Source organism: Bombus flavifrons, chromosome 12 (genome assembly GCF_040668555.2).
Source record: "Bombus flavifrons isolate JBK064 chromosome 12, iyBomFlav1_principal, whole genome shotgun sequence".
Lineage (NCBI taxonomy): Eukaryota > Metazoa > Arthropoda > Insecta > Hymenoptera > Apidae > Bombus > Bombus flavifrons.
In genome coordinates, this window is record NC_138453.1 from 9,731,112 (window position 1) to 9,757,285 (window position 26,174).

General features: G+C 41.4%; 2 protein-coding genes across 8 annotated transcripts in view; one reads left to right on the plus strand and one right to left on the minus strand.

Moving 5' to 3' along the window:
* LOC138185673 (calmodulin) overlaps positions 1-26,174 on the plus strand; it is an 86,262-nt gene that overhangs the window by 50,448 nt on the left and 9,640 nt on the right. For 3 of the 7 annotated variants that reach the window (XM_069124809.1, XM_069124810.1, XM_069124808.1), the window contains 2 exons: positions 18,906-19,151; positions 24,176-24,209. In XM_069124809.1, coding sequence (XP_068980910.1) covers positions 18,906-19,151; positions 24,176-24,209 — 280 coding nt within the window. Of the gene's footprint in view, positions 1-3,986; positions 4,029-18,634; positions 18,831-18,905; positions 19,152-20,267; positions 20,989-24,175; positions 24,210-26,174 lie in introns of those variants that run through there. The other 4 variants (XM_069124807.1, XM_069124806.1, XM_069124805.1 and 1 more) reach the window with 3 other exon arrangements.
* TpnCIIb (troponin C type IIb) lies at positions 9,670-15,668 on the minus strand. Its single transcript, XM_069124475.1, has 5 exons — positions 15,578-15,668; positions 15,229-15,247; positions 13,747-13,890; positions 11,017-11,265; positions 9,670-9,967 (listed from the first exon to the last, which is right to left on the minus strand). Exons 1-5 carry the CDS (start codon positions 15,578-15,580, stop codon positions 9,939-9,941), a joined length of 444 nt encoding a protein of 147 aa, XP_068980576.1. The 5' UTR covers positions 15,581-15,668; the 3' UTR covers positions 9,670-9,938.

Consider the following 26,174-nt stretch of genomic DNA (forward strand, 5'->3'; position numbering starts at 1 on the left):
TAATTACTTATATGAGCCAAGAATAACAGTTAAGGGTTGAACTTGACGCAGACGAGTGAATTTTCCGTGTTTCAACAGTCCATTGCAATTATATCGTGCGCTGACGATGAAGTACGTTTGTCTATGAAAACCATACAGGAAAGACATGTCGCTAATTTCTTAATTCTCAATTTGTATGTAACTCGCAAGAGTTTAGATCAAAATGCTACTAGTACGAATACTTTTCGTAGCCACCGTGTATTTATATGTAGGTACACGACTGTCACGCATCTAATAACGAGCATTATTTTGTCACTGCGAGCGCATTGCTTATCTTTCAATAACCGTGCGTGCTCGCACAAGAGGAAAACCGCTCGTCTGCATCAGGCCTTATCGGAGTTTCTCCGCATGACTTTTTGGTGGATTAGCCAGCGTATCCTCTTGAAAACGCTAAGCCTTAAAGCCTTCAACAACGTGTAAACCAGGCTGGCATATCTCGACGGGGTGGCGTCCTCCATTTTATCTCGTTTATGTCTCGTTTACGTTACTGGGTCGTTTTGCTTGCCGTAACTTACTGTCGTTCGTGTTATCGGCTTGTAGAAACTCTATATGCGCGCTATACATACGTATTTTCCCACTGTCGGGATCCCACGCGTCTATTTTCAAAGAAGCAACGCGAACAAATTATCGAGCGGCTCGCATAGAAGCGAACGTAAAATGAGACGTCGTTAATAATTCAATTATTTAACAACGTTGCCGGCGATACATTTATTCGCAGCAGCTCGTGTCGGACACGGCACGTAGCACGCGCCACAAATTATTCCCTAGTTGCGTAATTGTTTTGCAAATTTTCGCTCGGCTCATCCGTGAAAATATTCAGCGTGTCCATCGCTGACTCCCACGGCGAATATCCAATTATCGAACATTTACGGCTGACTGGAATTCTAATGATCTATGGACTTCGGTGGGCTATGATTGTTGAACAACTTCGACTGCCTCGAAGTTAAACGAGTTTCTCGTGTGAGCTTCTCGTGAATAATTAAGAATAATTAACACTTTCACGTCCGGTTGCACCAACGTGTTGTCAAATGCAGACCGAATGGTAATGTCCGGTGACACTACGTTGATATCACGCGCAAGTCGATCGTTACGTAAAGTATACTTGAAATTTTTTACTAAGCAAACATCGGCTACTGATCGAAGTTATTAGTAGATTTATGCGAAAAACAGAGTGTTAAGAAATCTTTGCAAAGGTTATATCGAAAATGTCTTTTACGAGAATAACGAATATAGTGTGCATCACAGTAACAAAGTAGCCCAAGACATTTTGTTCCAGCACCAAATGAATACTATTAGAAATCGATAGTATCGTGGGTCGGTTTTTTTCACGTTTGCTCACTTTTTAATAAAACTTCAAACGGCACGTGTATATAAAGTTGTTCTTTTATTTATTTATTTTCTTAATTAAAATATATCGACGAAGTTTAATAAAAGACTAATAAAACTCGGCACATGTCAAAATGCTTCTCGACCGTACGACTCGACATGACGTTATTAATCAGCGTATTTCAATTCTCCGATAATTAAGCGAATATTAATTACGCGATGTTCGTAAGATCTAGTCAGGTTGAATCTTAAAGCATTCGATGTCAATCGTCTCTTTTTACCAGACGAATAACCATCACGCACGACCCTTTCTATCAGAACTTTAATTGGAACAACTTCAAAAAAGATTTGAGTAATTGCTCTTTGATCGGTCACACTCGTCGAATCTTACTCGTGCTCGAGAACGAGTTCGACTTTGTGCTTTTGAAACTGGCTACGTAACCCGAAATCATTAAAAATTAATCTTGTACAGACCACTCCGATAACTTTATAGATAAATGTGAAATCCTTTTATGAATATTTTAATCGTTACACAATGAACACTGGCACGATTTTTTTCGTGTAAATATTTTCGTGCAGACACGTTTATTACTTTTTAAATTATATTTGTTATTATTCTATGAAGCTATATGTACGATTTCATTGTTTTACGTAACTTAGTTATTACGTAGAAGTAAGAAATCTTTTCAATCTACCCTTCGTCTTGTCGCTGTGAAATAAAATATTCGACGTTCGTGACGATAATGATCGAACCTTCGCGAGATAAAAATTAAAACAAACGAATGGTGATGTTTGCGGAATGAGGAAACGAAGAGCGAGAAAGAAGGAAAAATGGAACTAGGATTTTCACAGGGTTAATAAGCGTGTAAAGATACGAACGTTAAAATCTCATTCGTCGTTTCGTTACTAGGACAGATCGAGCAGATTAATTGCGTTTCGACGATCCAATTAACTCATTTGACAGGACACTATTTTAAAAAGGTATTCTGAAGGTTTCATATCGAGCAGAAATGCAATCGAGAGCTCTGTAAAACCAGCAAATTAAGTCTTTCACCAGTCGCGCGTACCGCCTCGTTACCTTTGACGAACGAAACCGCTGTCCAATTAAAACGACAATGCCAACTCTCGAGCAACCGAGTAAGTCGCGGCAACGAAACGTTGCCTTTCTTCTTATTTCGCTTTTCCTTTTCCGAGACGAGAGAAACTATTGCTCATAACTGTCCACGAAAAATACGTGCATACTATCTGCGATTTATATTCGCAGCGTAAGTTGCCACGAAGCAAGTACAGACAAATTCATAGAAAATATAAATTTTCTACTGTTCTTTTTTATTCGCTGTATTCTTTGATTATTAATTAAAATTCTTTTAGACGCCCCTTTTGGACTATAAAGCGAAAGATCCGTCTGATCGAAAACATTTGCACGCCACTAGAGCGATATGATATACATATCGTAACGTTTTACATCGTAAAAGTTATTTGAAGTTAAATTAATACCGTTGAGTTTGGTCGAGAACTTATTATCAAGGACGGTATAATTATCAGAATTGGGATCAGTCGCAAGGCACGTATTAAGCTAATTGGCCCGTAAACATCGAGGAAACTGGCAGGAAGAAACGCGTGCGACAGTTTTCACAAGTTTGAGATTCATGCGGAGAACGCGGCAGTGGTGAAAACGCTGCAAGTACGCGGCAAGTTTAATCTGCACACGTTTCACGAAATGATCGACACGAACCACTTACTTTCTATTTTTTCACGAGATACTATCTTTCTCGCTTCTCCTAAACGCTTTGATTGTACAGAAAAACGAGCTACATATGACTGTGAAAAACACGAAAACTGGCCTCGTAATTGTTCAACACTGAGAACCCACGCTATGCTGTCGTATATGTTCAGTGTGCACTGCTGTTAATACGCTGTACTACCATGATACCGTGTTTACGAATTTGACAAATATCCACGAGCTCAGTTCACGTAATTGCACCAGCAGGGAAGATTCCATTTCGAGAAATAACTTTATACCTTTTATATGGAATGTCTTATTTCAATCTATAATCACAAATTACTCCTAAATTATTTGATGTATGGAAAAACGATCGAATGCTTTCGAGGAGACACAATCTGGTGCAATTAGCTTTAATTTTATTTATATGACTATTGTATGACTTCTACGTGACCATTTACAAAAATAACACCAGATCGTATCTTCTTCGAAAGCAATTAATTTTTCTTGGGACCATTTTTTGGACGCAACAAGCAATTCACCAGTAATTTGTAATTACAGATTATTCAGTATATTACAAGAGACATCCTGAAAAGTTTAGGTCTGTCACAAAGACATCTTCTCTGCTTGCACGTCGGACCAAAGATTTTTATCGTAACAACGTTCTTTTCCCTGTCTAGGTGTAACGCAACAAACTGACCCAAAAGTGTACGCGCGTACCCGTAACTCTGCAAATTGTCACAGTCATACTCTTATTCTTCTACTCTCTATACCATTCCGTGTTATATGTAACCACCTTACTATTCTATGTATCTATATTCTATAGCATATCTCTATTTGTACTTTTCCAACTGCAGTGTGTGGTGATTGGTGACCTGTACTGTACTTGTGTTTACAGGCCCGCAGCGCCAGTACAAGTAGCTTTAGAAGCCTGAGCCAGGTACATACCAAAATGACATAATCCACATATAGCTGAGAAATTAGTTAATTACTAGCTATTACTTTTAGCTGGAAATAGCTAGACACTTAGAATCTAGATACTACATGCTCGTGCGTAGATGCGTAGAGTGCGCGCGATCCTCGCGTTCCAATTTCGTGGAACACGACGATTAAACTGTCCAGTTTACATTCTATTACTACGATCATGATCATCGTCGGACCGATTAACGTTTACAACGAGACGAATAAACGCGTGGTCGGCCCTAGTTGCGCGATTAATCGACTATAAACGAACGCTTTACTACGGGACAGTGTAAACATTAGGCTGGACTATGACATGGTTTAAAGACCCTTCTAATCACATTTTCCAGATAAATATCCAACTTTAGTACACGGTCATGTATGGTACATGCATGTTGACGGTTTGTTTTGTCTTCCTACACACAGAGCCGCAGGAATGGTGAATGAAGCTTGCCGCCCACACGCACACCCTTTCTATACTTATTACGTATATGTATATATATGATACTCCTCACCGAACACCACTCAGTAGATCGTGCATGTCTAACTAGCCTGCCTTAGCGTAGGTCACTGATCTATTCGTGCATCCCCTCTCTTTCTTAATCTCTCTTTCTCTTTCACTTTCTCATTCTTTTCCTTCTTCTTCTTCTTCTACTTCTTGACACAATTCGCCGGGAGATCTTTATAAAAGGAGTTAACGTAAGTACATAGAGGAGAAAAAAAAAGGAATAATCCGATCGGTATTGCGACATGACCGTGCAATGGCGCTCGATTTGCAAGTAGAATTGGATGTTTCTCGACGAACGCGAGTTTCAACTTCTCAGACTCTGCGTCGCCTTGCTCAATACGGACGACTCGAATCGGCGACGCGGAGTGTGTTAGGTCGTGAACATACGGCAAGCAATGAACGGCGAGATTGGCATTTGGAACATCGGCATTAACTGTGCCATTACTTGTTTCGTATGTTCGCGGCCTTATTCGCGACGCACCGTGATTTACACGCCGCGTTAATCCCGTAGTATGCGCTCGTTACTTCCCCGAGAGCGAAGTTTAAAACAATTGCTCTGATGGCGGAGCAATTACATAATTTTTCTCGAAAGACTCTTTCGATGTTCTCGAGTAGATTGAGAGCTCGGAGAACAAAGAAACCGGGGACGTAAGTCTTTGACTAACGCCTTTTACTCTCATTCCCAGTCGCTCTTTTGGCTCGTAATTTATTCTTGCCTCGACTTTCAGTCATGAGTCGGTCCGCCCGTAGCGTTTCTCTTCGACTTTGCATATTAATCACGCGAACCGCGCCTCTTCGAGCTATTTAAACGGGAATCGTTTTATCTCGGAAATACTGGACTGCAATGCGAGCGACGGGGCGTGGTGCCACGGCTGCGCTTTTCGACGCAAATCGAATCTTCGCGAGATACCTGGTCGTTCCATTTCGAATGGGAAACGACTCTTCGCAATTTGGAATCTGAAACTCTTGCTGCTGAAACTGAGAGAAGAATATCGACAAACCGCTTAAAGCGGAACAAGGGTATACCGTCGATGGTGTCATCGATATTTGTCGGTGCATTTCATGGCTCATCCACGGCTGGACCGATCTATCGTTTCCGTGAAGCCTGAAACCGGCAGGCCAACGAATTCCTTTCGCCCGATAAAATATACGGGTGCCGGTGTCGTTCGAACAAACCCATTTTCACGAGAGAGCGGGAAGAGATCTCTTTTGGAAACAAATGGCCCGAAAAAGCCCCGGCATCGTAGATTAAGAGAAGAAAATCGGGTGAATGGCATCTTAGGTCCCTCGTTCGGAGCACCCTTCTCGACAAGTAGTCGTCTCGGATATAAAAGCAATAAGAGTTGGCGGCAAGAGTCTTTGAATGTAGCCGGGAAGGCAGTAGGTTTGGGTTGAGGATGGTTCGGGTTGAGAAGGACGATCGATAGCTTGCCTGCACCCTCGTCGTCGGTGTTGTCGTGGCCATTCCTTAATTATTAATTGCATTCACCTACTTCTAGTTGCTGTATCGTAAGTGCAGTGACACGTTCCAAGGTCACGAATCCCCATGTTTATTCACTCGATTCCCCTCCTCTCTTCGTCTGTTCGTACAAGCCTTTACACTTACCTCCGACGTTGTCGCGCGGTATTTGCGCGCTTCTTGTCGATGCTCATCGCTTCAACCTCATTGAAGATTCTAACGACAGATATATACATATATAAGCATTTAGCGTTATACAAAGTGTTTCGAAATTTGATTGAAACAGTTACGAGACACGAGTCCTGATTATTATAGTGTTCACTTATATGAATGAAGCAACGAACAGAGTTCAAGCAGTACTCTCGTAACTTCTAGAATATGTACATTTTCAGATTGCTTTCAAACTTAATTAGTATAACCGTGATAGTCGAATCTCGTTATAGCGCTAATGAAATATCAAACTGTTTCGTATAGCAGGCATAATACACGCATTCGTAAAAGATTTCTAGAACTGTCAGAATAATTTCACGAGCCACTGTAAATCTGACATACTCGACGATTACTGTAATGCTCCCGCTAAGTGTTCCAAAATATTGAAACGCGTTTCTGTAAATGCACTCTACGTTGCTCCAACGTTGCTTTCCTCTATAATTTTGATAAACCAAACGTACAGCTGTGAGTTGGCACCTGCTGTACACCGGGGCTGTTCCCTCGGGAATATGTCGAATACCCATCACTCTCGATGACACGCGTCAATCTATCGATACGATTTAATCGACTGCTACTCTTCACGCCTCGATGACTGCTCAGCCGTGAACGCTGGCTACAAAAATGTTCTTTCACGTTGGAATAGTATACGTCGTTCGGCGAGCAGCGACGTGGAAAAGTCGTATAAAACACTGAAAATAGAAACGTAACGGCGTTCGAGGTATACGAACACAATCTAGGTCGCACTTATTGTAATTGCTCTTCAGGGTTACATTATATTTTTCCTTTTGTTGCCCCGTGTAACGAGACTCGGCGCTTTTTCGCAGCGAAACGAGCTGCAAACGATTTTCACGTGAACTTTAAACGTTCGCAAACGCTTTCAACGACCGCCTTTAACTTCGGTTAACCTCGAAAAAATGTTGGCAAACGTAGTACAATCGTAGGAGAACTGATTTAGGAGAATATTTATTAAAGAAACGATCAATTAACTAGAAACTAAAAGAAATTGTAACATCTTTGTTGAAACATTTTTATTCCTGTTTCGTATCAACCATATGTGCGCAAACTGAATTGTTTATGTTCACGTTTAAGCTTTTACCGTTTTAGGGTTTGAAAGAATCAGAGAAAATGGGTGTACACTGATTCGATATTTTACTGAATCGTGCAACCAATTTTCAGTCAAATATTAAGAAGGTTTCTCAGAAAGAAACAAAGATTTGGGAATGAAATCTCTGTGGGTTGCCTATACGAAGGCTCCAGAATAAAAATAGAAATAAATTATCCTCGTACGAAAATAAAACTTTTCGGCTTCCCAAAGGATTCGATTATCGCGTGTCGCGATTAGTCCGAATAACCAAACTTCCACTGTAGCTTCGCCTTATTTGACTTGGTTTTGAACCACCTTCGATGCCCGTCGATACATCTGCATCGCTCCTTTGAATCTTCGATATATTTTTACGCGACCTACCAATCCTCCGGATCATCTACTAGCTAGGTTATAGCTTTTCAAGGACGGTTGCAGTCGGCCCCAATTATTGATCCTTTGAAAGCGGCTTCCGGGTCTCGCTCGCAAACACTCGGACAAAACTTGAGTGGGTGAAACAGCCGGGGCCGGACCTGGAGCCGTGGTGGAGTCCTGTGTGGAGAGAGGAACGGGAGAGCCGACTAAAATGGAAGGAAGGAAGTCGAAGGGGCAAAAGCTGAAAGCGGAGCATGAGTGACGGGTGGCAATGGGTGTCTCTGAACGTTCTCAGCGGATCCTCGACTCCTCGCTCTCACGCTTTTCCCAATCTTTTGGAGACAATTCTGACTTCCAGATCTCGAGATCGATCGTTCGGAATTGCTCTGTCAAGAAACCGGATTATCTTCGTTGTTCTGACGTCTATAACCTCAGTTTCCATTGGTTCGTCTTGATGTCTATTACATTGGCTTTCTTAATGAGAAACTATCAAGGATTATGATAATACGGTGATTCGTAATAAAAACGATTCTCGTCAATTACGTAACGCTTTCTAGTTGTCAGAAATAGGACACGATACATACGGTGGAATCTATCTATATCCTGACTTATTGTCGAATGAAAATTAACCGGTTTTATAAAAACAACCTTCAAAGTTGTTTCCTATCGTAATAGCTTTTGTCAAATGAACAGAGTTATTCCTGCTGGTAAGATAGTTATTTTAAAGTATACGAAATCGATGTTTTCTTAAGCGTTCACACGTATCGACGTAATTTACTCTGATAACAGCAGTTGAAGGAAACGTAGTTCAAATGACGGTAGGTTGTTGACTTTGCAAAGTTCATAACTTCATGATTTATGAATCGATTTAATGGAAAACTGAAATTGTTGGATATTTTAATTTCAGATGACATGCACAGCCGAAGAAAAGATCAAAGGATCGAGGCTTGTTTTTGACAATGAACTCTTCAATTTCTCTCACTGCAAATGTCATCTTTCATATATTATTCATTTGGAGTAGCCCGTAAAGGTCAGTCTACCATCACCAATTTCTAAGCTGGAAAAACCAAAGGTTCGAACTGCTAGGTAATTGTAAACACCGGTGAAATCGTATCCATTGCCTATACTGTATAACCTCGATAGTCCGGCTGATATATGCAGAACGCGAAGCTATAAAGTATAGAGACCTCGACCTTGCAGCAAGTCGATGCCCGAGTTGATCGAATAAGTGGCCTTCACGGAATTCGAACACGATCCTCCTGCACGCTCAGTGATTTGCTCGCCGGAGATCCTTGATGAATATCCCATACAAGTTTGCCGCTTTTAAGGAGACAGGAAATTATTAGGCGCGTCGAGCTACGAGTACCTAACGGGTGTCGGTTAAAATTTGGAAATACGATCTGTTCGTGCCATGACACGTTATGACACGCGAATTATACTTCGAAAAGGCGCTGTCATTTCAGTGGACGTGCTTTCAAGCGAATTATTAAAATTCAGCAGGGTCTCAGTCAGATCGGTCAAGTTAAGCGACTCGGGTCCTCTTGCACAATAATCTATCAGCTAATAACGTTAGCGAATCGACAAGCCACAGGTTAGAGGATTTTTTCTTTATAATTTTACAAATTTATATCTCACGTGGAATAATAGGATAATTTGTCACACGTGAAACTTGGTTGTAAAATTTCATGTGATTTATTATAAAGCTTATTATTATTATATAAGAAGATCTATCGATACTAGTGATTTATGAGTCGTAAAATCTCGCTAATAATATTAGTTCAATTGTGCAAGAGAGCCCTGAACCTTAAAAAGAATCGGTTTCACGGTTTCGCAGATGTCCATTCATCATACGAACTGAAGAATAATGGCCGTTCACCGATTCCTGTGTGCTGCTATAACTTACGTCGATCGTTTGACGTTGAGTATCAAACAAACTCGGATAGCGTTTCGCCGTTTTCGATTGGAGCGGAATAAAAATGGTCTTCTCGTGCGGTCGGTAAAGGCAACGTTTAATCGGGTACTTAATGATTTCGGTACACTGTGAGCGAACAAACACGCAGGAAAAAAATGATGTTCGATGAAGTCTCGTTGATCCCTTGCTCGTTTTTGACCGAAATGAATAATGTGTACCCGACTTTCTCCCGTGGAATTTCAATTTCAAGAGAGAGAGAGCTCCTCGTCCACGATTAATGAGAGTATCGTAGGAAGAAAATGCAGGCGTTCCTTTCACGCGAGATGGTGAATTTTCTGGTGGAGCTTAATCGCCGGTCATCATCTCCATGAATTCTGCAACACAAAAATTAATAGGATTAGCTTTCACGCTACGATGTCGTCGAACGATGCTACGTGTGTGGTCATTAAAAAATTCCATTTTGATCCACTTGCTATTAAAATTCGTTTTCCTTCGCTGTAGAGGTTGACGATGATATACACTTCGGTCATAAATATTTCGATGCGATTCTACTCTTCATATTTTATAGTATAAGGGGAACGGGAATAACTAAAAAATAAAAAATACTAACTACGTTCAATTTGAACTGAACGTCGGCAGAATTGCTTTGTGGTAACATTAAAAACGTCGAAAATTAAAGAATGTCCTTTTTCATTTGAAATTGACGGATGCCTTTCCATTACGTATTTCTTTCGGTATAATCGAAGAAATTAATTACGCAGCAGAGATAATCAAGAACGTTGGTTCGATGAAAGGGAGAGAGATCATGTTCAGCTGATACCTCTTTACAAATCTTATTTCCGGTAAGGGTTCGTATGGTCGACTGACGCGGGATAAGCCGAAATATTATTGCGAGGTAGTCCTTTTCATTTCGTCACAGCGCCAAGAAAATGCTTCTCCTGGAAAGCAAGTAGGTCGTATCCTTGATCCTTTATACGGCCTCCTCGGGGTTTTTTGAAAGAAGCTTTGGAACGTTGGTATTAAGACGTTCAAGGTTTAATCAAGCCCTCGTGCAAGCCATCGTAACGAGCTCCATAGATAGGAGAAGCTAGTCAAAAAGTTCACGTTGCCAATATCGTAACCATTTTCTCGAATCGCATTGACAGATTCTTTTTGTAAAAAAAAAGTATCGTGTGTAATTAAAACATTCTATGGTTAACAGTTTCACAAATTTGGTAATCACTTCTCCGTATCAAATCTCCTAATGTTGCTATTATTTTGAAATCGTAGCTGCAACAGGATAGTTCTTATCTAACTTTTTTAAGTTGTTCGATCGTATGAAACAAATAGCGGTTGGAAAGTTTTGACTCGCGATGTAACGTCTCTTGTATCAAGGGGCACGCGAACGACAGAATAGGATAATTTGAGGAAACGTGATACTCACCGTCAAAGTCAACTGTGCCAGAGCCGTCGGTATCTATTTCAGCGATCATGCCGTCCATTTGATCAGGTGTTATCTGATCATCCAGAGCTGCGAGGATCTCCCTGAGAGAGCTCGTTGGAATGTAACCGTTACCCTCCTTGTCGTAAAGCCTGAAAGCCTCTTTTAACTCCTTCTGCAGGGCCTCGTCGTCCTCCTCTTGGAAGTGGCAGGCCACACGATAGAAGGAGTCGAAATCTAATTTTCCGCTGCCTGAAAGCCCAACCCAGGCCACGATTAAAAAAAAAAAAAAATCCATCTCCAGATACTGTTCTCTCCTTCGAGGCAATTCATCGACAGTGTAAACAAGCTTCTCTCAGCTTGCTTTCCGATTCCGTTTCGCGGTCGCTTTTTCATCGATGGAAAAATATCCGAGACGATATACTTGGTAGTTTTCCAAACGCTTGCCGGGAATAAATTTCAAATTTATATCGGTCATAGAAATATAATTCTCATCGATCGACTAAGTTTGTGGGCGTGGATTTAGAGAAAAGAGAGCGGCGGTCTCTTTTGTTATGGGGGTGGACGGGAGTTCGAGCAACTTTCATTTCATAGAACTTTCATGGAACCTTCCGCAACGTTCGAGCTGCGTGTAGTGGTCGTTGGTTGCCTTCGTTCGAGTTTTATGACAAAGTACCAGCTGTTGAAAAAATACGTAGAAGCTAGAATGAAAGTTGAAATTCGATGAATCACTGCCAACAGAGGACATCGTTTAATTATGACACGCTGATTTTGATCAAATTTCGCAAATTCGTACTACGGATAAGAATATTCAACGCCTTTTAACTTCCATCTACGAGAACTGGCTATGGGGAAAGTAGCTTTCGAGGCTCCAGGTTGTAAACATATCTTTTGGAATATCTGAAAACCTACCGACGAATAAAAAGTCACAACTCTCAATGGATAAAACGAATCTCTATCTAAATTTGATTCCCTTGGTCGATTTGACACTGAAATTTGTATAATTGCCAGTTTAATTATGAATAGCATCCGACATCCGAAAGCACTAAATTTCTATCTCTTAGAAACAATAATTATTCCACGTGTACCATAAATCATTCGGTCGAAGCCCTTAACATCTAGCATAAACAGAGTATTTGGAGTCGTCATCGACACAATCGTACAGTACAATCGTAGTGTACAATTGTACAGAGCGAACGATATCTGCATAATAATGCGTGCTGATAAAGCTAGGATAAAGGATGCGATGTCAGCCACGAGCATTGTCTCGATTTCCGAGGCAATTCGACGAGCTTAAAGTAATTCCTTTCGGGCGACTCGGTGTCACAGATCGACGTTACGGTTAAGTATACTTCGTTCGAACGTTGTAGAGGCAAACACGGTGGCTGGAATAGTTCGATCGCGGCTTTCTTCGGCAACTTTTGCTTGTATCGTGGCGGCAACCGGGAGGGAACTGGCCAAGTTCTATTTGCACGAAATACAATTAACGTAAGTCCTCGTGCAACGATTCAATGTGCAAATATTTTTTCTTCATTGCTTGTTGCAAGAGTTTGCTCATTAGCAACTGAGACTACCGATAAGCTTTTAAACGGCATATCGTGATTTTGAGTAAAAACTTACATCTGTTGATGGCACAATCGGTTGATGAAAGACATGCAGCTTTGCTCATTACAATTTTTGAGCAACACCTTGAACACTTTGCCACGTTCGAGACATACTCATCGTGCCAATAATCGTATCACTCGGAGGTTAATTTTTATTGATACAACAAAATGAACGAGTTTTTAAATAGTTTACTCTTCTTGCAATCCAATTCTTTACGATCTAAAGTTACCACCAAGGTAATAATTCGTAGAGCTTTTAACAATTTCCTAACAACTTCTCAGCTCTACTTTGTTGTTCCATAAGCGCCTTACTACTTCCCAGCGAGAGTGCAATTGGTTTCAAAATGCCAGACCAAAAGGCTGGCTACTACTTTTAAGTTAGTCGGCTCTTTGGATCTTCTCTCGGATATGCACGCGTGGATAAGAATTCTTTGAGGGACGCACTGTCTGATTTGTTCCGGCGGTGACTCGATATATACGCGAATAGCGAAATACGAAAAAGTAGGCTGAAGGAGGAAGCTCCGCCTCGACCCAATTCTTTTTTGCTATAAAAAGGAGCCTACGACGAGACTTGGCGGAAGATATCTCCGTAGAAATCCTGAAAGGGACCATTCTTCCTTTTGAAAAACTAGTCAAAAGAAATCTTAACGTAGATATCAACGTATGATATCCGCCGTTTGAATAAGCCTGCTGATAAAAGAGGAAATTATCGCCAGGTAGTCTCTTTCGATTATTTCGCTCTAGTACGAGTCCATAACGTCAAGCAATCACCCAGAAACGACGGCACAGAAATAGGGGCTAGGGTATAGGCAGTGCCATTAAAATGGATTAGGAAAACTTAAACGCTGCGTGAAACAAATACCGAAACTGCCGAGCCCTGGGAAAAGTTTCCACGCGTTCGCGTCACTTAGCTTTCGTTACCTACACACGTGTTTCGCCGTTTTCTCAGCCATTATATCATGAATTATTTGGCCCCGTTCGGTCGAACGAAGGCATCGATCCGCGGAGTACCAATGTCGTTCCAAAAATTGCTATGAAGTTCGCGAAAAATACAATAGAATCGGAACTTCTGCCGCGTCCCAAATGCCCGTTACGTAAAAATTCGTAAAATCGCGATATATATAAGTACCTTCTTCGTCTTCTTGTTTGAGTAACACCTCGAGCTCGTGATCGTCGAAAGTGTGCCCCAGGGTGTTGAGGATTGTTCTTACTTTTTCCTTCTCGATCCGACCAGACTTCGTTGAATCGAACATGGAGAAGGCTCTCCTGAGCACTGTAAAATATAACGATTAACTGCTTCTGTATCGCTTATCGTTTACTTCGCCGTTATCTTGTTGGCGTACAGTAGCTGAAAGTATTCATACGATTGCCGTAGGAAATTAAGTGTACAAATTAACTTCGTTGATTATTTTCCCGTATCGATATAATGGTAATTTATATACTTGAGTAATTTTAAATATACAGGGTGGTTGGTAACTGGTGGTACAAGCGGAAAGGGGGTGATTCTACGCGAAAAAAGAAGTCGAAAATATAGAATAAAATTTTTTTTTTTTTTTTATTTTTCCATCGAGACAACGATCTACAGTGAGATCCGTTATAACGAGACGTGATAAAGTGCACGCGTACCGAGCGAAAATTCAAAGTCGATTTTCTCGAAAACAAAGCCTCAAACGAAAAATTTTTATTCTATATTTTCGACTTCTTTTTTCGCGTAGAATCACCCCGTTTCCGCTTGTACCACCAGTTACCAACCACCCTGTACACGTATATATTTGTAGCAAATATCTTCCAGCTTTCAAACTCTGTTTGATCTGTAATCGGATCTTATTGCAGTGTTAATGAAATTTCAATGTATTTCGTATGACACACGTAATATAATTCATCAGAGGTTTCTACGAATGTTCGTACCGTACGAATGTTACATCCGTAAGCTACTATATGTTGAATGCAGGAGTGGAGAACAAAATTTCAGGCATCTTTCATATCTCCTGAAAGATTCTGGACGCGTAATCGAAAGGCATCGGTGCTTCTATTTACTTAGCTGTATTTATTTACACGGTATGCCAACGGCGTATATTAAAATAACGAGGCCAAGTAAATCAGCGGTTTATTTCGCGATACAGAGTCGGATTGCGCAATCGGAGCGCCACGTAGTACCGTGACGCGTTCCGAAACTCTGTGGATAGAACGAGGGAAAAAGCGTGGGCGGAAACGAGAAGACAGGAGGTGTAACATTTTTAAGAAATTCTCGCGTATGGACTACGGTGTTGTTCGGTCGTCGCCGCGATAAATCGATTCGATTTGGCAGAGGTTCGTAATCCGGTCTGGCCACGTTGAAGCGACATATCTTAATGAACAACCGTACACTGGAAGGGGAAATGGTCCTTTGAAGTTCCGATGCCTCGCCAATGTAAAATACAGACCAGCTGCGACCTAAATCTTAAACATTCTCGACCTTCTTTCGACGAATAAACCATACTTGTTGACGCGTCTGGGATTTAACGAAATGCCGGCGCAGTATGCGCAGTGTCTATTTGTGCGAGCGGAATTCCGTTCCACTTCATTTTCGCCAGTTACGGCCGAGAAGTTTCGCCTGCTCGGTTTTACTTACTTTTCAGCTGTTCGTCATCCTGAAACAAAGAAGAAATAACGTTTCGATACAATTTCACTGTTGATGGTACACGAGAGAAGCACTTTTCGCTAACTGGATCCTATTCACTTCAGAAACGGCAGGCCGATCGAACGAATTTTGATAGAGTTTCTCGTTGGAGATTTAATTCTCTGTCTGTCAATTACTTCCGATATGGAAAATCGATCATAGAATCGCTGGCGTTGCGCCAAACTGCTCGATTTTCTGCCGTTTCGATACAGAATCCTCCAATCAATGCGTGCCCATGCAACAAACGTCACTATGTTCCGCGATTTCGTTTCTCCCCCACTTAATTAACAAATTGACTAACCATCTTCGACGGTTTCAAGCAAACTGAACACGATGCGTGTGTCCCTTCGTTCTTCCACACTAATGGTTTATCCGCACTGGATATCTTTTATAAGCTCAGCTAGAACGCATGGTAGGGGAGGTGAAGAATTTCTCTCATCCCTTCCTGCGAACTATCGAAATTCACAGCTTCTCACAGCGCAGACAGACGACGCCAATTCTCACTGCTATAATGCTACCTACGATTCGCCGTGTAAACGGTTAAGTAACATGATTGAAATCACCGGTAATTTCAAGGCCGTCTATCATTCACCCTAAAGTGTTCGATCGTATGTCCATCATCTGCGCGTTCTTCTACGTCAAAATTTCTACGCGCGTCTGTGAGGAAAAATATTTCATTCGTTCTGATCAAATGGAACTACTCGAGACAGCCTGAAATCAAAAACAGGGTTATCCGTGTTATTTGCGTTAAAGCGTTCCCTGTAAAAAATTTACTACGTGCGATAGAATGTAGGATACGCGATATATAACTCAAGGAATATTATTTAAATTACACAGTTATACGATTGTTTTCTATATGGTTGTGAAGGCCTGCCAAAAAGTTTGAGGGAAAAAGCAATAAAATTTTCGTAGACCGCAAACGTGTTGCGAGGAGGCGGCCGAGAACACAGCGGCAGCCAGTGCAAAGAAGTGGGGGTGCTGCTATTTCAAAACATTCCAGACTATGATACTACTGCTTTCCATTCAACCACCACATCGTCCAACGCAATATATCGCCGATTCTTTTTACTGGTTACTAAGAAATTTAATATCCTCGAGACCTCGTGAATTCATGGAATTATTCTTCGAAAGAATTATCCGATATCTGGCGCCTTATGCGATCGAACGAAATTGGCCAGTAAACGAAATTGTATCCGACCTACGTTGAGCTATCGACCGGAAGATGATTAAAATTCCTCTCGTTAAAATTCATGATACAATTCATTCAGCAGCCAATGATATTTATTATCGTTCTTCGTCGACGTATAACAGCCTGTAGTAAAGATTGCGTAACAGTGTAACCTGACGCATCGTAGCGTAGAGAAGAACTTTATTATTTCACGTCGAGTATGGTAAACGGTAGCAAAGTGCAGTTCTTACTGCGTTTTTTCGCTCTGCCCTCGCCAGTGATATAGTGCTTTTCGTAAGAACGCGGTAGACGGCAAACGCTATAATTATCTTGTCAGTCCCACCCACGCAGGGCATGCCATCTCTCCACTGAATTATTATTTGAATAAACTGGCGATATTTTTAGAATGTCCAATACCAATTGAGAGTCGCTCTATATTTATACCTGAGCCTACCTTACCGAGTAATTGGGCGAACGGTCGACGAACTTGCGTTAAGCCTTTCATTTCGTTAAGTGGTCCCTATGGATCGTTCACATTCTTCGATCTATTAAAAAATATCTGAATTCTTCGGCGAATCTTCTACATTTATTTTTATTTCAGCTTTGGTTTTTCAACCTTTCATTCTGAATGATCGTGTAGCCCAGATTTTTTTTTTGGCTTCCTTTTAACGTGACCAAGGTTCTTCCTCTTGGCCTCGATGGGGCATTACGCGTAGCTCGATCGGCAGTTTGTATCAACTAACTGGATTTATTTTCTCCCGGCGGACATCCGCGCCATCGGAATCCGACTTGGTTCCAGAGATTCGAATCTGCTCGATTGTTCGTCACAGGAACGAAGGGGCAGTTTGCAGGCTCCTATCATCCGTTTATTCCGCGATAACGACGATATTCGATTTACAGATTCGGTCCGTTTTCGATCTATCGCTCTTGCAATGTCTTCCCGAAGGTTTTTCAAACGAGATTGTACCATCGGCGATCATTTCTGTCTTTGTACGTGTTTATCAATCGTTGCTGGCTCGATCGTTACGCCGGCAATCTTTATTCGAGGGCGTAAAACAGGAACAAAAGGAATGGATACCTCTATCGAGATGTTGCGATCAAACGGATAAACGAAAACGCGTCAGCTAATTAATTCCCAGTGGAAAAGCGGGCAAGAAACTAAAGGCGAGACTCGTTGGCGCCGATGATCGAAATCTCGGAAAGTACCATGGATCGTTCTATTGCGTGTCATTAGCAGAAATCCGAGAACAATGGCATGGGATGTACCTGGACCTCGAAACGTTGACTCGACGCTTAGTCGAATTCTTTGCCGGTAATTAAGGATATTGTTCATCCTGAGACTTTAGATTTTTATCTCGGCGGGAAAAAACGAATTTTTATTCGGATCAGAGAGAATTGCAGGCTCCTCGATTATTCCAGAGCTCGTTTCTCGTTAGCCGTCGCCCGTATTTTCCACCTCTGTGCCACAACTATCCCTGTCCGAACGTATCGGAAAACCTTTTTTTCGATTAAATCATTTCACCGAAAGACTGAGAGACAGATTTGTTCGCAGATTAAACGACTAATTGTAAAATGTGGACAAAAGGTTGCAATAATTACGAATCACGGTTTGCTCGATCTGTGATACGAAAGACGCTCCATATAGTTCGACTTTGATGTATATGCAAGTTGCATCGATTGCATCTCGCGAGAAGTTCTGTCACGAAGAGAGATTTTTCAGTGAACGCATAAAAATTCAGACTGATCGGGCAGTCCGCATATTTTTGTATAAACAGATCGGAAAGGTAGATAGAGAGGTGAAGGGCATCAGAGATAACTTTGTGAACGGGACAAAAGAGATTCGTGAACAGCGATGGCCCAGTTTCGCTGTTGGCTATAACAGCGAACTGTGTGCTCGATAAACAACCGTTATTTTGCAATTCCTAATGTTCATTTTGTCCGCGTCCTGGCGGAGCTCGTAAATTCACGAAGTGTTTCCCTGCGAGTAAACGCAATTGCCAACGACCGTCTTCGAGACTGTCCCTCGAGCCGATGCTCTACAGAATTTTGATCCTTCTAATTATATCGCCTGTTTCAGCAAGAGAATATTCACCACAGAATATTCTCGCGATTGCTCTCGTTGCAGTCCAGTTGAAGGTCGATGCGGGAATTGTTCACACGTCCAAGTAATTAAACCCGGAGGAGGGATTATATAAGCACGTAATAACATTCGTTTAAAAGTCGCGGAGCAAAGCGAGAAAAAAAGAAGAAGATGAATTTCAGCGTGACCTCGCTTTCCGATAATTTAATTCCCGTTCGGTACGACCGAGCGGAACAATTCGAACGATGCTGCGCTTTGATTACCCTCGAAATTCCACCGATTCGTTTAAGTGGGAAGAAAAGCGCGGTACACGTCCAATAGAAGTATCTTTGTTATCGATAGTCAAGAGATCTAACAGTGGTGTTTTATGTCCGATAATAGGCTCGCAACAAACCAGCAGATGGAGTAGGCCATGTGAATCAAAAGGGCTCGACAGGTCAAAAAGCGCCATTGACAGCCGGGCAGAAGGTGGCGCCTGGTGCGAAAGTTGCAGCGAAACCAGCTCAGAAACCCTCTGCTCAAAAGGGACAAGTTAAGGTTACGCCGAAAGCAGCTTCCGTGAAGACTGGCAAGAATAAAAAGAAGGGCCAGAGGCAGCAGTACGACCTTATCGTCACCATAAATCTGGTGAGTAAGAATAATTTCTCTCCGGAGCGTTTAGTTGCAAGCGTCAGCTGCAGTAGAAACGGGTAGTCGTAGTCGGACGTGCCGCGTTTTACTCTAATACCGACTAGACAGCGTGTAGTAGAAACGGACTGTCGTCTACTAGACGCGTCTGATCTAGACCTTCCTCCTCCATTAGATGGTAGCACAGGTCGTAGAAGAAAAACGTGTCGAAAAAGCTGTATTTCTATCACGCTATCGTATCTTGTATATGGATCTTCTTTTATTTATAAGCAGATAGAATTGAGAAATAGGTGGTCATTTAACATCCGCGCGTGTCGCAAGCAAAGGTTAATTCATTGACGCAAGAGATACGATCGAATAGAACGCGGAACGAGTTTTCCATTATCTAAATTGCCTTCGTGTATCGTTATTTTCAAACGCGGGGCGCCAGTGTTTGTATCAATACGGAACGTCCGTAAAAATAACCATTGTGGCTGCATTTTAAGAGATTCACACGTGCGACAAAGCAGGTCAGGGTGTCCGTGATTTTTCGTCACGACGCTCCAGAAATAGTATCGGACACTTTCACCTTCTCCCTCGAGAAACTATACTTTCGTTGAGAAAGACGAATACCATATTAACGAAATACCGATTACGTTTGTGGATAATAGGTAGGCATTATTTTGAGTTCAAGAAACTTGATTCTCATTGGCAAACGGAACACTGTAACAGTCCGATTATGCAAGACCAACATCGTCCAAAGTTAGATCCTGCAAAATATTTGCCGCCATCTCCGTAATTGCAGTCGATGTCCGTTTAAATCATTGTTGATTCAGTAGACTAGGCGCGCCTTACTATTGGCAACCAGCGTTACTAGAGTCCTTTTAGTCGAGCAATCGTGAACAGGTGTAAAGCGAGTCGCGCGTAAAGGTACTCGCCTTCGCGACGACGAACGAGCATACATCCTTCCCCATTTTCGACAATCGTGTTTTCGGGAACGCGCATCGTTTGGCAGACTATGCCATCAACGCGAGCAACTTGCCATTAACGAAACAGGACGAAGGAGAAAAAAGGATGGACTGCGAAGTAAACAAGGAAAGAACTGCCAACCAATGGTCGAAGTCCACTGACAAGTTAAAAACAGCCGAAGGTTGTCGAAAAGCTCGCACTCTGCCCTAACTCGAATAATGCGACCGTAGATAGTTACGAGTATCAGTTTTGTGGTTCGTTCGAGCTGACACGAATGACCAGCTTGAGGTCTTTGACTCTACTCCACTCGTTTGCCATTCGGAATATGATTTATCACGGATGCGTATTGAAAAGTTGACTGCGGAGAGAATTAAGTTCGCGTAGGACTGCACGTGACATGGCGTTCGGGAGGGGAGAATCAGAATGAATTCGAGACGAGACGAAGGACCCGGCGGCACCAACAAGCGGTGACGTTACCGCTCGCTAGTCCATAAATATTATTTGTGTTCGGTCCTGTAGTCGCGCTAGTTCGATTGACGCGTGGCAGCCTCTTCGCAGCGAGAGACGGAAATTTATTCGTGCGACGAGAAAAAGTTTGGGCGAGGCTTTGTTTCTGCGCTTCTTATTTTAAAAGGCTCTAGTGAAATTAAAGAGTTTCTTTGGAGAATCTGAAAAAACGAAACATCGTTCACGGAACACCTCCATTGTCGGGGACAAATGTAAATTTAAAAAGTGCCTTGTACAGAGCCAGCTGTAATCGTGTTAATCGGTAAAATTAGTGCACGTGATCGTCCTCGATATGGCAGACGCGGAAGAAAAGTACACAACCGCCTATGGAAAACTGCGGAGATTGACGAGTACTATAGACGGTCAGATTCGACAAATAAGCGTGAGTAACGATTGCATTCGAACTACGCTTTGAACCCTGCGATTCTGTAATTTATTATGCTTCGATCTTGCTTTCATTTTAATGAGAGGAAAGAACTATTAGTATTCTAAGAAAATCTTTAACACGGAATTGGAACGGGTAGTAATACATATTAATAACGAAGCTCTCAGAAATCAAAGATCCGCTCCACTTCTTGCAAATTTCTCAATTTCATCGCTCAAGTACGCAATTAATGTTCAGTTTTCAGGAAAGGAATAACTTATTATCTTAATGTCACATTTTGTTCGAGCTTGATCGACATTGTAAATGTTGAAAAGAACGAAACAGAGTTAAAAAATTATTCTGATCGATCGTATACTTGAATTTACTTTTGATACGTTCAATGTACTTTTGATACGTCGCGACTATAGCATTCGACGCGCATTATCTTTGCCGGTATTAAATCGCATCTGTCGAACTGTTATCTATTAGCCGCGTGTTCGAGTCGGCGGCGCAGAATTCAAAGGAGTCGGGTAAATATATAAATGCAGGCACGTTCACTCGTAAAATCCAGCTGACTTTTCACGAGTTTATGCGAACCGCTCTCGGAACTGTTGAAAAAGGACGTGACCCAGTTGAATACCGACTCTATTTGCTTCGAAAGAGCTTCGAAGCATCGAAGCAAGAGCTTTCGGCTAAGACGGGTCCATTCGACAGATTCTCCTGTCCCACAGTGCTTACGATTACCGAGGATATCCACGGACGTAATCCGTGAAAGTCATTTCGAAGTGACATCGCTGAACGTTTCCAGAATATCGAATAGACAACCTGTTCGTTCTGGAATTCTCAATTAATGCGAAACCATATGTCGCGAAACAGAACGAGCAACTGATCTTACTTCGTCTGGCAAAACTGTATGGGATATTTCGAATATAACCGTTTATTTCGGTGAAAATTGCAACATCGTCGATTCGACTGTAGCTGTAGATCACTCGGTAGCTAACTTACAACCGAGCTTAACTGACCCATACTGCTTATAGCGTGCTTCATTAGCGTTCGGTTCGTGGAAACCATTTCTAAGACGACCGTAGCAACCGCAAGCGTCGGGGGATTTCTGCTTCGAGCGCATCGTAAAGCGATTATATTCAGCACGTAGCAATCGCGTCGAACATTTTCATCTGCTTAAGTACTCGCGTTATTTCTCAAATGAGACTGCGGTCGATCTTTCTTGTCGAGATACACAGTCCAAATGCAATCCCTCAGGGATGGGGTTAAGGAGAAACAAACGAAGCATGCACAGATTCGAGAAATTGTTATAAAAGTCAAAGTGACACGGAAGACGATCATCTAATTGTTTTCAACAATGTATACTCGTTTTACACTTTTTTGCAATTGCTCTCTTTTTAATTCGTAATCGTTTAGAATCGCAAACGTGAATCGATAGAATAATTCATTCTTATATATTTAATATATTTTGATAAATGTAATTCTAATTGTAAGTCGTTTAAAATCGAGTAAAGTACGATGCGAAGGAAACGATTCGAAGGATACACGCAAGCAAAGAAATATTTCTCTCGACTATTCTGTTCAGCGAACCCGTTAGTCTCTGTCAAGATGTATTTGGGGCATAAACGGCCTTACATTGGCAAAGTCACTTATACTAGAATGAACGTGCGGATGCTGATAGCGGTTCGCAGAATTGCTGCTAAGTCAATGTCCCTCTAATCGAGTTAACGGCATATGTTCCTTAATCTGCTGTCTATTAATGCCGATTTAACAATGTCGGAGCACAGTCGTCTGTAGAAGGCGGATAAGCCAGCAGCATGGTATTACTGCAGATCAGGCCATTAGTTAGGACAGGATTGTTAATTGTGCGAATTATACCTACCCCTATCAATGTTTACTTGATCGAACATTCGCTTAAAAGCAACGTAACCACTTGAACTATAGTCGCTGTATAAGAACCGAAAATTGTTGGCTGGCTTTATAGCTATGAGATACTTTCATTAGAGGAAAGTGACTAAATGTGGGGTAATCTTTCTAATATGGAATAGTGCACTTAACATGGAATGGGGCTATCTTTTTAAATCTGACAGATGAATATCTTTCAAGCGGCTATAAGCGACTATGTCACTCATTCATTTTAGTACGGCACACGTTGTGTTTCATAAGTCGATCGTACGTCGATGTGGTAGGATCGTTTTACCTTGTTCCTGTTCGAAATCCTTCAACGGTATACGCTTTGTGTAAATTTGACGTGTTTTTTTCGTATTTGTTACTATTTTATCATACTTATTTGCGTCTTCTGTTGTTGCTGATATATTTACTTGCGTGTGATAATTGACGAGTGAAATATTTATGAGCCGAACATCGTGTTTGTAAAATTCCAAATATATTATAGATACCCAGTAGTAATCTAACTATGAAATATTTCATATTTAGATCACTTCTTTCTTATAGGTTATTTTATTTATAAGATACTAGGACACATAGGATACCCCTTCTAGAATAAGGAGAAGTCAGCAAGAAAGGAGACTATGGACGAAAAAAATAGCCATGAAAGTGGTTCGAGACAAGAAAAACAGCAAACTACTTTCAAGTCACGAAAACCACCTTATTTCGACTTCGTGAGAAAAGACAGCCATTTTTTAACGTAATTCTTTCAAAATGTGATTTTATCACCAAGAGAAAAACAAGATAAGAAGGATAGAACTACTTTTTGATGACATTCGAAATATGAAATTTCTATTATTTTATTTGACATGACCTATTGATAATTGCGTTACGTACGATGATACTTAGAATGTGAAATTTCCTGTATTCTATTCGACAGTTCTCGATTGATACTTTTAAACAGTTAATTGTAATTTTGACCAATCAAATGGTATTCTATAATCCGATCTCATTACGCACTACGATTCGAGAAAAAATTAATAAGCCAATACGGCAATTACCGCGGAGGAAGCTATGCCATCGTTAATTTGATTAAATTAATGATACTTCGACTGGAATTGGCATCATTCTGCAAACAGGAGTACAACATGCGATGGCGGCAGCCACCAGTACATATTAAGTTTTGATGGGACATTACGCTGAAGTTTAAACCGCGTTAATCATTCAATTAACATCGAACATAAACGCCACCGGATCGTAAACTACTTTGACGACCCTCCAATTTAACTTACCCTGTGTCTTTTTTCCTTTTCAGTCTGAATATGGACTCACGGAGGATCAAGTGGCCGGTAAGTGGATCTTCGGTATCAACTTTACCATTCACGCTTTCCTTATCGCGCAGTAAAATGATTTTAACGCTTCGTACCTCTGAATACCAAAAGTGAACGCGAGAGATATTCTCGTTCGTTTAATATCGTGCTTCGGAAACTTTCCAACCGAGAATTCAAGTGTCTGTGAACGTACCGTACGTTAACCAGTAGAACGAAGTTTTTCACACGCATAATGCGTTTCCCCGCCACTCGACGTTTCACAAATTAGAGAAGCTGTTGATGATTTCCGTTCCAGGGAACGTGAAAAATTACTCGCTTGTATACAAAAGCGTGGTTTAATCTTGCCTCGGAGTGACGCGGCTATTAAATTAATCTGTGCTGAAGTATTTTACGTCTATGCTGTCGTTCGTAATTCTCGAAAATGCCCACATTTTCCTCATTTTCGCAAATTAATAACTGGAAGCACTGCTACCTTCTTGGAGAATCAGAATGTAGTTTAGTTTATCTGTATATGGTAGGAGTCCGTACATTCGCGTGTCACGACTGAATTAAATCTACTCTTGTTCGTTTCGTATGTTCCAATTACTATTGACAATATGTTTCCGCACCTGCAATATTTCAAGGGGTCCAAATTTCGTCGCCGGGCCTAATTTAGTCCTCTCATCGATCTTATATTTTACTATTATTTGTATTAGCTTTTATAAAAGAATTATTACGGATCGTCGTTATTAAGTGTTCAACGTAATTACACAAATTGTCTCGGATTAAGAAATTGACTTGCTTTTGGATAAATGTCGAGAAAGGTTTTAGCGGAACGAAATTTGTATCTAATCCTAGTGTCATATACACGTATACGGAGTGTTTTAAAGCGATTTTGAAATCGCGTTAAACGAAGACGATGTGGCAATTTTTTTAATCGCGTATTCACAGTAATTCGAAAGTGTTCAAATAGTTATGAGCGGTAGACTGTATAAAGCCACGGCAAGAGGTCGTCTAATTTGTGAAAGTAGCCTTACGTAAGTACATATCCTGTCACTCGAGCTGGTACGTGTTGCATAAAAGATCGTATTTTGGTCTCACGTGACTGCGATCATTGGCCTTGTGGTTGATTCCTCGGCGACGAGGAGCTTTTAGAATTTTTTGCGATGGCACGCGAGCGAGATATCGTTGATTGCGGCGCCTGGGAAACGACTGAAAGAGAAATTGCCCACTCGTTTATGCACATTAATGTATCGTCTGGTGTTTACGTGGTGATAAACGCAAGGTGAATGCAGACCGATCTATGCGGCAAACGATAAGATCAAACGGCGACGTCTAGAAACTCTTATTTGCCGGCTGCATACACGTTCTCGCCTACTTCAGCTATAATCTGCCGGACTTTTATGAATCGTGATACGTATTTGTTTCCTCGCGTGATTTATCGTGCAGCTAACGGAGCAATTGCTCGCTCTATAATTAAACGACGAACTCGACGTTTACCAACTCCATTTTCCCCAACTGGATTCCATCGGTATGTCAGACGACGATCGTGATTTTTCTCGTGGTCCATTTTTACATCGGGTGTCTCACTAGTCACGATACAACCGACAAGGAGACATGGAATAAAATTTGTTCGTGGAAAGTTTGGTTTTCGAAAAAATCTAACTAAATTAATTTCGACGTTAAGAAATAAAAAGAGCACGAGCTAAAGAGAACCACAGAGCTGTTTTTTGATCGGTGACAAGGATGTGCATTAACATCCACGAGATTCGAGGACACTCTTTTAAATCCGCTTGTTGTTTGACAAACATTCAACGGCGAAAAAAGAAGAAATAACACGAGGAACACGGTCGCTCGTGTTTAGCTTCGCGATACGCTTGCTTTCATTTCGACGTCCTTCGAGTTTCCTGATTTTCCAACTTCCGCTAGAAAAATGTGAAAGTTCGATATGCCGTTGTCATTTGCAGATAGAAAGGCTGTGTATCGAGCCAGAGGCAAACACTC